The 12918-nt window shown below is 45.9% G+C and overlaps 1 protein-coding gene across 1 annotated transcript; it reads left to right on the forward strand.

The window, feature by feature from the left end:
• Positions 1 to 4359: 4359 nt before the first annotated feature.
• F5J12DRAFT_686455 (uncharacterized protein) lies at positions 4360 to 4557 on the forward strand (the record flags this gene model as incomplete). Its single annotated transcript, XM_051740317.1, has 1 exon — positions 4360 to 4557. A coding segment is annotated over one exon (198 nt), but the record flags the coding sequence as incomplete, so codon positions are not given.
• Positions 4558 to 12918: the final 8361 nt, after the last annotated feature.

Here is a 12918-nt window from a genome sequence, read left to right on the forward strand (position 1 = left end):
TGTCGATACCAGCTCGGCATGCACGCACCCGACCTGTACACGTGTGAAAACATATAAGAGTATAGATATGAACAATAGTGGTGCTCAAGGTGGCGCTGGAAGCGCTCTGGAATTGTTCTGGAATGGCATCTGCAACTGGCATTGGCCTTGCGGAGTTTGAAAAGTTATGTCTCCTCTATGACCATGCATTTGGCGCTCTGCTCGCCTGCAAGCAATCTCAGGTCAGCCCATGGTGTCTTCAAGTGAACAAGCCCATCGAGGAGGATCCGACAGACCCACCGGGAATTCAGGCTCTGGTCATGGATCGAGTGGTAGATCTACTTGTGGCGGAACCAAGGGCAAGAACCTGGCTTCATCCAGCCAGCGGGCTGTCACCACTACTGGTGATGCATCTACTACAGAAGGTCTTCAGCTGAAGAACATCAACTGGGACATTCCTTGTACCAATATACTCATCAACTGGTTGCTCACCCATCCCACAAACTGGAGAATCCTTTTTAGTGATAAGATCACAACCATCTCACCACCTTCACCTGACAAGGGGCCAGTGGGCCATAACAAGAAAGAAGTTCAAGCAATTATTGCTGAAGTTGTATTCAAGAATGATCCCACTACAAGGACATGTCCATGGCGGGCCCTGCTAAGTTCCAAGTTAGTGTAGGCAACTGCATCACTATGTCAGTCTCTTCATATTTTATTTGTGATTTTTTAATGATCATTTAGGCTGAAGGGATCATATCGCAAGTGCTGTGCACACTTTAAACAATCAGGGGAAGGCATTATGCCTGGTCATGCAAGCTATGCAAATCTCCATCATAAGTTATCAATCTATCTAGTGGGATTACAGTTGCTGATGTGTATGATTACAGAAGCTGTTCTCAACACTTTACCCTGGTATGACAATCTGCATTCCATCTGGCAGGGCAACCCCTCCTTCGACTCTGACCCAATTAATTCTGAGCCAGACAAAAATCGCACTGAAGATTTTTTAGCCATTGTCCAAAATAAATCATCTGGTACACAGAAGACTTCAGACTTGGGAGTGGGGTCACCTGCCACTCTGGTGGATGAAGGTACCCCTTCGAATACTGGGACCAAGGAAATGCGCGGCAATCAAGATCTGGAGGATGGTGAAGTTGACGAGAGGATGTCTCATGTTGGTGATCTAGTTGTGAATGAGGGGGATGAATTTGCCAATAGTATCTTTGATCTGGAAGGCACGGACCCCAGCTTTGGAGATGGAGAGGATGTTAACATGGACTTGGTGTTGGTTCACAGTGATCAGGTGCATTTCTATTGGGACATCACTAATGGATCGTTGTTAATGAATCAGCAGTCATATCCTCAGCCATTGACTCCTGAGGTGCAGTCTCAATTTTCCCTCCCTTGCAAGTCTTGCACACCTTTCTTGGATAATCACTCTGCATTCCACCAATCACCATACCTTTGTCCCCCCACTTCCACCAGAAGTGTCATTTCCTCTGTGTCGTCATCATCTAGCTCTTCCTGAAAGGGGAAGGCTGTTGTGAGGACCCCGTGGTCCTCATCATCCAAGACAACATCAACGGAGGCAAGTTCTCTCCCAGTTGCTCGCAACAAGTCTCAACTTCAAAGCCAGGTCATTGACATGAGTCAAGAGGCCGAGTTGATACTAGCATCCTCGTCTTCTGGTAAGACTGCGCAGTACCTGGCGAAAATGCAGTATATGCTGAAGGATTGGGAGCTCGAGTTGAGGAAGGAGCAACTCAGGATGCAGTGGAAAGACATGGAGGATAAGCATCAAAGGGAGCAGGAGCTCCGGAAGCTCCATATCGAGCTGAAGAATGCTGAAGAAAACACCTTCATGAGGGAGGCTGAAACCCTTTGACTCAAGATTCAACTCGCAGAGCTCATGAAGAGTGGTGCCAGCTCCAGCTCAATGTCTTCCGACCCCACTGCTTAGGCCAGCCACCCTTTGTGATCACATCCATTTCTTTTTTTAATCCATTGTCACATCTCCGCTTGGCTCATCATCTTCTCTGTTGTACTTGTCTCTCAGTCCCAGTGCATCATATGATCATTAAGTACACGCTCGCCCCATACTGTATTACTTCTCTGTCTCCCCCATACTCACTCCAACACTGTATCAAGATGCAATGTAGGGTACATTTCATTTGCAGAATGCATGTGGTATTGTAAGTGACTTCTCCAAGGTCAGTCATAAAGTGCCTGGATCCTGTGAAGACCCCTTACACACCCTCATCATCAATGGGTGGGACTTAGCTGACTCCTACAGCATTGCTAGCTATGCTCCCTCAACTTTATATGGCGACCATTTTGGTCTGTTTACACTAGGTACATTCATGCCCCAGATATTGGAACAGCCCATCTAACAGCCTCATTCAAAATTGCTGACCTGGTGTTCCCACAGCCTCTCCTACCATGACCATGTCACTGTCCTGTTGGCCTGACCCCTCCTCCATTGCCCACCGACTCAAGGGCTTGACGATGCCAACCATTTCCTCCTCAAAATGGATCACCATGTTATGCAAGATGATGCAACACATTACCCAGTAAACTGCAACCTTAACATCCCTCTCGTTCTGGATTTTCAAGCACAGCTCATGGAGACTCTGAAATTGACCCTTCAAGGCAGCAAATGCGTGCTCAACGCGGATGCAGACCTTTCAACATGATTAGCATGCATACCAGTACGAGGTAAGTATCACCTTAGAAAGATATTTGTTATATAAATTCTGATTGCAAGATAGCCACCTGCCCTTGGGTTTTTTAAAAGGAACAGTGCACCATTCCTCCATGGGATATGCGCTATCTGCCCAGGTCCAGTGATCTTCAAGGATAAGGTCTCCCAGTCGTGATGTGATGCGAGTACCTTGAAACACCCATGCATCATGGATGCTTCCAGGGTGACCAAGCCCATAGTCAACCACGAGAAGGTTGTGTGGCACGATAACAAGCTATGAGTGGTAAGTATTCCATTTTGTGTGCATTGGAATACACACCTGACAATTGAGTGAATGCCTGGATTTTCTGTCATAGAAGCTCTCCCCAAATATTTGGGGCTTTTCAAAGAGTGGAATCGATGAGCCATCTGCAGCAAAGATGCTGTTTCTCCATGCCAGACATGTCCATGATTCAGTGAAGGTATGTGCTCTTTCCATATCCTCTGAGTCATGAGGGGGAATATTGACAAATGTGTCGTGCTCATCCAGTATCGTGACCATGACCTGATTGGTGAAATTGATCACTGATCCCACACTAACCCCAGCCCACTGGGCCACGTCCTCTGGTGATGCCACATTTCCATAATGCCCTGCACGGAAAAGGAAAGTTGCGAGTTGAATGGCAACTGGCAACTGACAATTTTCAGAGCTACTATGAAATATTGGGTGGCTACTTATTTGATCAAGGATGCGAATCGAAAACTTCTGGCCATACACGAAGGCGTCTAAGGAACAGATGAGGGCAATGGTCAGCAAAATGGTTGAGCAGGCCGAGCTGCAATGACCACATCAATGGTACAGTGGGTTTTTCAAGAACCCATGCATGCTCTACTTTGTCCTTCAGAGCCTCAATCGCATTCAGGAGCCTGTCCACACTGCCTATCCCTCTCAACCATCAAGTCTGTATCATCAGAAACACTGGAGTTGGAATCCATTGAGATTGGAGATGGCAGAGTAATGAAGAGGACACTCTGAGATGAATTGGAATCCCCGTATGTTGTGGTTGAATTGCTATTATCGCTACTATCAATTTCGTGATGTGCATTTTCCAGCCTGGCCATTGCTACTTCCAAGCTAGCTTCATCAAGTTGTCTGAGGAGATTTTTGTGGAGAGATTCGCAGGGCATTGTTCTTCAAGACTTAGCTATTTAATTATTTGATATACTGCTAAAACTACTGTAATTTATTTTGAGTCTGACAGGGATGCCACACCGTTCAGCTTGTTGGAGTTGAAAATGTAGTGGCCAGAACATGTTTCCAGAGCCAGTGCCAGAACACAGACAAAGTGCTTCCAGAGCGCTTCCAGCGCCACCTTGAGCGCCACTAATTTGGAAACTAGGGACAACACATGAAAATGAAATAACATATGTACTCGCAAGTAGTAAAGGTGTGCAGGTATGGCTGAGGATGCAATTGGACGATCTTGAGCACCACTGGAGCGAAACAATGCATGTGAATCTGAGTCAGAAGGTAGATAGTATTCTATGTAAGCTGAGTCATGAAGTGTGACATAGAATGTAGTCCATATTTGAGTAAGCAAAGTGGACCATGCATCTTGCCTCAGCACACTTCGCCACAGGCAGAACTCAGCATGTCCAGCCCTCGATTGTGCCTCCTCTGTTCCTTTTCACATTCCCTCCCCACGAAAGCCAGCATGGAGGACCCAAACCTAGCTATCCGACCTGATTTCTCCTCAGAGGAGTACAATGAGGCATGCCTTCATTTGATCAGTGACACTGTAGACAATGAACAGGCAGCCCACATCCTGGGCACCCTCTGGGAGATCAACAACAACAGAGAAAATGCACATTGGACTGTGTGCAAAGCAGAGGAAACCTGCAGAGTGCAAGAAGCAGAAGAATGAGCTGTGGAAGAACAAGTGGAACAACAGCATTGAACCCTTGAAGAAGAGGAAGCAGCACACCTCGAAGAGTGCAAGAAATACAAAGTGAAGTTCATGCCCATTCACAACATCAAAGCCCCCACTGGGCCAGTTAACATCCCTGCCCCCTACATGTCATGCAAACTCCTTAAGGGGGAGTATTGCAAACTGTATTTCTTTCTTCACCAATGCTGGTTTAGCAGAGGCAGAATGATCCAACCCCTCTGTTGATGATGAAGCCCTGACACTGCTGAAAACAGACAATGGCCAGCACCTCTGGGTAGCTGCCTCAACAACAAGAGACAGGTCATTGGTCATCAAAGATGAGGACCTCACTTGGGAACAGTTTGGAGAAGCAGCCCTCTGCATGATTGATGCAATGAGAGACCACAACTGGCCAGAGGAAAGCATAAAGATGCACAGTTGACTTCTGGACAGCAATCAAAAGCCACCCTTGGCACTGCTCTCCATGTGAACACTACAAACGAGCACTCCTACTCTATCAAAGCCAACAGCACCAATGCTGGCACCAATCCAAGCTAGGATCATACAGGTGGTCCCTAGTGGAGTTAAACAAGGAACTACTAAGCATAGTGAAAGATGAGATCCTTGACAATGAGAGGACCACACAGCTAGATAACCTCCACAGGGTATGTCACCTCACTCCCCACTAGAGTCTATGCAAGCTAACAAACATGAACAACCCATGACATTACATACTATCACTACACGTTGTACTAACACCCCCCCCATCATCATTTTCTTCACTTTACTCTGGCATCATGTCTGTGGATCATTCCATTCAACCAGCATCACATCCATGGATCATTTCATTCAACCAGCATCATGTCTGTGGATCACATTGCTCAACCATTCTCCCCCCCCCCCCCCAACTTCCAAACCTGCTAACACAGGTCAATGAGCACTTTGCAGCCATTGCTAACCAATCAGCCTCCACAGCGAGCCACACAAGAACCCACAGCAGACAGAAATGCCCCCTCTCCCCCCCCATGCAGGGATAGCACATGACCAAACCAATCACAAGCAACAGAAAATGTTTTGGAGCAGCAGTTTCACTGACTCCCAACCCCTCCCAGCCTGTGCAGTATGCCTTGGGAACCACTGCCACCTTGTTATTGAGTGCAGAGCCACTCACACCTGGGGCAAGAAACACAAAGCCTTTGCTGAAAGAATCTACAAAGCACTCTTCATGAAAGATGGGCAATGCATCTGCACCAAGTGGCAGCAAGAAGAAGGCTGTGCAGAGAGGCACAATGCCAAGCATTTCTGCTCAGGTTGCGGAGCAACATCCCATGGAGCTCAGAGATGTCCTCAAGCTCAAGTGATTACACCCAACAGCCCCATATAAAGTAGAAGCATGGAGTCAGGTGCTTCGAGATCTTAACCTAATCAATCGCTTTAGTAGAATCCCAGAAGGCCTTTGCTGGGGTTTCATTGTAAACTTTCCCCCAATCATGCATACACAATCCCCCCCAAACAGAGACTCCATTTCCATATATGAGAGCAAATTTAATAAGATTGTCCATAAAGAAATTGAGAAAGGTCACTTCATAGGTCTGCTACCATTAAAAACAATCAAATCCTTAATTGGCACATTCCAGTCATCCCCCCTCTCCATCATCCCCAAGCCTGATTGGCCAGGCAAATTCCAACTCATACAAAACTTCTCTTTCCCACACATCACCTGCCTGAGCACCCCCAACCCATCAATCAATTCCTATGTAAATGCCCACAACTTCCCAACCACATGGGGAAAATTCTCCATAATTTATGCACTGATTGCACACCTTCCCCCAGGCTCGGAAATTATGATGTGAGATGTAGCAGAAGCCTACTGCACCATTCCCCTCCACCTGTCACAATGGCCAGCAAGCATAGTATGTACATCGAGCACACATGGCTGCATGGATACTTGCATCGCATTTGGAGCAACTCCTTCCACAGGAATCTACAGACACTTAGCAGATGCCAGATCAGAAATTCTGAGACATCATGGCATCAGACCCTTGGACAAATGGGTAGATGACCACATCTTCCTACATATCAGGCACAAACATTTAGCTGAATACAATAGACTGAGAAACCTCTGGTGTGGTGAGATTGCCACACACCCACACAATCCCCAGCAGGCAGGAGCCTGCATATGGTACCAAAGGAGAACACTTGATGATGACATGCTTGAAGAGTTCAATGAGGACTGCTCACAACCCATCCACAACCTTGCCCTAGCTTCACTCAGATCAACCCACAACACCCTTTTCTCTTACAGCTTTGAGGACATTGATGCCCTGTCAGAAATACTTGGCATTCCCTGGGAGCAGTTGAAAGACCAGCCATTCAGTCACTCCACATAGTGTAGTCACATTTAGTCACAACACATGGGCAGCCTGTGCACCAAAACACCAACACTCATATAGACTGGGCCCACCTAAATAGATTAGCCAGTACACATGGACAGGCCTGAGGGACTAAAGTGAGAGCAACATATGTATGGGCCTGTAAGTGCATTACCACAACATATGGGAGGGCCCATGGTGGGTAAGGATGTTGAAACATTTAGACAGGTCCCTGACCAATTAAGTATACTGAGTTGCTGTAAGACATGGACAGGCCTGTCCTGGTAGGTTACCCCCCTGTTGCAACATCAAGGTGGGCCTGCCTATCATAACATGGAGAGGGTCACAACATAAGGATGGGCCCAGGAGTAATATCATTTATGGTGTTGCAACATCTAGACAGGCCCATTCATAATAAGCCATACCCCTGTTGCAACATAAAGACAGGCCTGTCAGTAATGTTGTTTCATAATGTCCACAACATATAGACAGGCCTGTTGACAGTAAGATGTACTGCTGTTGAAACATACAGACAGGCCCATTACTAGTATCATTTAATAGAGTCACAACATAAGGTTGGGCCTGTCAGTAGTATTATGCAACATATGGACAGGCCTGTCCACAGTAAGATGTACCTCTGACAAGACATAAAGATGGGCCCATCAGTAATCTCATGTATAGCATCACAACATATGGGTGGGCCTGGCCCCAGTAAGATGTACCCTGTCGAAACATAAAGACAGGCCCATCACTAATATCATTTAATAGAGTTGCAACATATGGACAGGCCCTTCAGTAATATTGTTTATATTGTCACAACATAAAGACTGGGCCCACCAGTAATCTCATGCATAGCATCACAACATATCAGCAGGCCTGGCCCCAGCAAGATGTACCCTGTTGAAACATAAAGATGGGCCCATCACTAATATCATTTAATAGAGTCACAACATATGGACAGGCCCTTCAGTAATATTATTGATATTGTCACAACATAAAGATGGGCCCATCAGTAATGCTGTTTAATAGCATCACAACATAAGGACAGGCCCTTCAGTAGTATCATGTATATCATCACAACAAATGGACAGGCCCATCTAGCAAGATGCACCCCTGTCACAACATAAGGACGGTCCATGTAAGGCATTCTCAGGCAGCAGAAAGGGAGATCAAAGGGATCTACATAAGGATGGGCCCATACATGGTATTCTCAGGCAGCAGATAAGGGAAAACAAAAACCAGTGTTGCAACATAAGATGGGCCGATCTGTCCATCACAGGATTACAAACCCTTGGCACTGCATAAGATGGGCCAATCTGTCATATCATAGATAGCTCACCACAAATGGATGGGCCTATCTGTAATTGGGTTATCCCCCTGTCACAATATAAGACAGGCCCAGGAAGACAAGAAATGAAGAAAGTGGAACCTCTCACACTATAGAGTATCTGAATTTCCCACTATAAATTGTGTTTCACATTGGACAATTTGCCTATTTAGTTGGAATCTCAGGTGCTGGTCTATGTAGCTGCAAGCCAGGCTCTGCCATTGGAGCAGATGGGAAAAATGCAAAACAAACAGCAATGCTATTCCAGAACAATGCATCATATTTTTATCTGAGCTTCTGCTTCATATATGCATTCAGGATTATTGACTTGTACCGGTATTGCCATCATGCCATGGGAATCATTCATAGGTGGGACCTAAAAATGTGACATCTGCATATCTTGTCATCCATCTTAACCTCTGACTCTTCCACTCTCCAATCACCATCACCACTCTCACCATCAAACTACTCCATTGTCTCATCATCAGAAACATGTCATCATTTTTGTCTCACAAGCTCTTCAAGAAATTGCCTGAGCTTGATGCTGCAGCCAACCACATCCTTCAAATCTACTTCAAGGATATCATGGAAAGCAGCAAGCTGGGAAAGGTGGACAAGATTGTGAAGTGGAGAGGTGCCATCAAGGTGATAAATGATGAACTAGTGTGTCATAGCATCATCACATTTTTTTCACTAACTGATGCATTCAGGACACTGTATGCAACCTCATTGGTGTCGACACATTCTTAAAGTGGCATGAAGACCTTGGCTCAATTGAGCACCCATGGCCTGAGTGGAAGACTGCCCTATCCCCTTCCAAAACCAATGTTGCCAACCACAAGTGGCTCAACATTGTCAAGCATTGATACAACTACCACCAGTTGGGCCTCCCTATGCCCCACATTGTGCCAACACCAACACCACCCACTCAAGAGACCGAAATGCCTATGAGTGACAAAGGAAAATGGAAAGCAACTGAGGCAGAGGTGGAGCAAATGATAGTGGATAGCTCACACAGGATGGAGGTGGACAATGAGGGTGAAGATGAGGTGCCAGAGAAGGAGGATGATGAGGAAGAACCAGCATGAGGCAGGCAGAAGCACAAAGCTGCCATGAAAACGATGTCCCATTGATCCAGACATTGATCCTGCTCTAGGAAGGCAACAGCAGAAACCAATGATGATGAAGATGTTCCTGCTCAAGGCCAATTGAAATGCAAGCCTCACCACTGTCAGATGGACTGTATGGTCGCACTGCCATAGCTGCCAGAAGGATGCCTTCCCCTGACCCCCATTCCTGCAACTCATGCCACAGATGCAAGGTCCAATGCTACAAGAACCCCAGGAAGTCCTGCTTCCCATGCATCAGTCACAAAATTCGATGTAGCCATGCCAAAGGCAGGATTGCCACTCCAACTCGATGGAATCCATCACAAGCCAGGGGAAAAAAGTGAGCTCGAAGTCTGTGCCTGACAATGGAGGCCTGAGAATCCCAAAGTCCAAAGGAACATCCCCCAAAGCGACACATTTCGATGGCTTCCAAAGCCATCAATGCTGGGGTTGGGCCCTCCAACTGGGGAGAGACAATCCCCAAGGGATCTTCACTCAGTATGTTCACAATTTCATGTGTTTATGCTGACTCAAATTTTATTTAGAGATTCATATTCCTGCATTCAAATGCAGGGATTCCTGCCCAATCCCAGCCACTGTATGAGCAGATTTGATCATCAAGGCTGGCCCATCCATTGCACAGGAGGTAGAGGGATCTACAGCAGCAGGTATGTTTAATCAATCTACATCTATGCTAATTATTATGGTTAACCCTTGCATTCAAAGCAGACACCTGCCCATCGACAACAGCAGCACCTGTCCAACTTGCAACCACTGCAACTCCCCAGTGCACCATCACCTGTCTGTGCCCCAATCACTGAGGTGTTGCAAATGTCCAACACAATCGAAGAGTGAATTGAAGATTTGGAACATTGACTCTGCGATGCTGAGGCCCACCACCAATACTACAAGGATCAAATGTGTGATTTCCAAATACAACAGGATGAAACCATTCAGACACTGGACAGGATGGCTCATGAGCTAGAGGCTCTGCATATTCAGGTATATGGACGAGCATTGGGTGACAATCTCATTAATCTCTTAGGGCCTCTGGCAGATGAGACAAGGGTGGATAGGACAGCAGGGTGAACAAGGCTGTCTATCATTTTACTCCTCCATGGTACATACAATGTCATTTTGTATTTCCATTAATTGTGAAGGATAATCTCATTCTACTAAAACAACTGCTAATGTATCCCAATAGGCATGGCTTTGTGACATAGAATAGTTAACGTGAAACTTAAAAAATGAGATAGTGGGATGGTCTCATTCTGCTAAAACTGGAGCTGATGGAACCTGATAGACAGAACCTTTGCAAATGAATGGACTGTGCAATATGCGATAGCAACCTCCCATTCAACACAAATGCAATTAATAGTCTGATTTGGCCAACACATCTGAGTCTGCTAATACAGCTGCTGATGAATCTGAATAGATGGACACCTGGCAAATGAGTGGGCTATGCTATTTACAGCATTCACTTGAGAGTTACAAAACAAGATAATGGCTAATAATAGGATAATGATGCAAAGAAAGATATCAGCCTGCAAAAACAGCATTCTGTGGATCCTGATAGATGGAAGCCCTTCCAAATGAGTGGCCTGGGAAATATGCAAGGTTGATATGGACTATCTCGACCTGCTAACACAGCATTCAGTGGATCCTGATAGACAGAACCCTTCAAAATGAGCAGACTGTGTGAGATGCAAGGCTGAGAGCAATCAGTCATCAGATGCAAATGCAAAGCAATATTCTCATTGCACTAACATAGGATCCAAGGTATGCCCACAGGTGGGACAGGTGCAAATGAGCAGATTGTGAGATTTGCAAGGTTCAATTCAGGGAAAACATTGCATTCTGCTATTACAGGAGCCAATGTATTTCAATAGGTGGAAGCTTGGCAAATGAGCAGATAAATATTTCTCTGCAGATGGAAATACACCAAGGGCATTCAGCCAGTCACTAGTGACCAATTCACCCTCTGTAGTGAGAAATGAGTATTCTGTGTCCCAACAATGGCTTGTTGCTGTTCATCTCAGCCCTACAGATGCATGAGCCTTTCAAGACAAATGACATACATACTCATGTCATACCAGACATATCCACAATGGAAATAAAACATGGGAAAGGTGAATGAATGGGCTAGCTTGCCACTGGATGTCTCCTGTGAAGTATCCACTGACCCACCCCATCAGCTACAGGGCAGAACACAAGGGTGGTGTCACACACCAAAGGTGTTTGGTGAGGTGGACATGGATACAGCTGATGAATGGAGATGAAGACCATAGCCCTCATGCAAAGAAGGACAGCCAGGAATGTTGGCAGTCATCCCGCACACAAGAACAAGTCATCAGTGCCAGAGAAAAAGAAAGGGAGCAAGTTAAGTGCTGGCTAAAATTCTTTAGCACCCATGTATGGCATTCTGGTTTTCAACATATCTCTGTCATTTCTGCAGATACCAAGACCATTCCCACACTCGCTTGTAGTGCTCAGCCACACAATCTTACCTTCCAAAATTGGAAAGGATTTGCACACTCCACATGTTTCTACAGCACTCCCTCCAAAAGACACTCATTTTGCTAAATTCTTCTGATATGGCTGCCTCTACATCAATCATTTTGCTTGTCCCCTTTGCTAGGGACCATGGCTACATATATCTACCAGGAGTTCCTGCCAGCTTCTGTCCTGAAGTATCCTGGTACATCCCACCCTCATCTGTGCCCTCTCAGCCCATCCAGCTGGGACAGTGTGTTCTTTTTGTCAGTATGACCTCTAGGAGGACGTTCTTTGGTCACCTCAGGTCTGTCATTCACTTGGAAAGGTCTTATGTGGTTTTTTCAGTCTCTCCAGTCCAAGAAGCATATGGATCCTTCCTCCCTGCTCCCTGCAATGTCTTCATACCAGTCTTGTCCATCGTTCTTCCAAGATTGTGACAGCTACAGTATAATCTACTGTTCTCCACTCTCCCTGATTGCATCCATGACAAGTATGATGCACATCTTGCCTCCTTGTTGCAAGATACAGCAGAACACACTCCCCCTTCATCCTCTCTTCCAACAGAGCCTCATTCATGAAGTTTTTATTTGCTTCACTGAGAGGATGGTTTGGGGGGGAAAGTTGCAATCCCCTATGCTCCTGTCACCCCACAGACCCCCAAAGCTTGACCCCTGTTGACATCTGACTCACCCTGTCCACTTTTGGATGTACTATATCAGCATCAGATCAGCACTGCCTCTCTGTCATCCCACCTTGGCCTAGAAGTGATCTCTTTGAGATGTGACATGCACAGCCTCCCCCTAATGCAATTCCAGTGTGCTTTCCCAGTTCCTGACATCACTTGACTCATACTTTGACATTCTGACTGTCTTTGACTCACCTATTGCCAATACTTACCAATCTTTTGACTTTGCTTACTGATTCTTTGCTTTTTGGCTTGCTAATCCTTACCAATGCTTACCAATGCTTTCCAAGACAATTACCCATCACTTACATTCCTTACTCATCAGTTACCAATCACTTA

The sequence above is a fragment of the Pisolithus orientalis genome (genome assembly GCF_024613125.1).
Source record: "Pisolithus orientalis strain OTSU chromosome Unknown F5J12scaffold_14, whole genome shotgun sequence".
Classification (NCBI taxonomy): Eukaryota; Fungi; Basidiomycota; class Agaricomycetes; order Boletales; family Pisolithaceae; genus Pisolithus; species Pisolithus orientalis.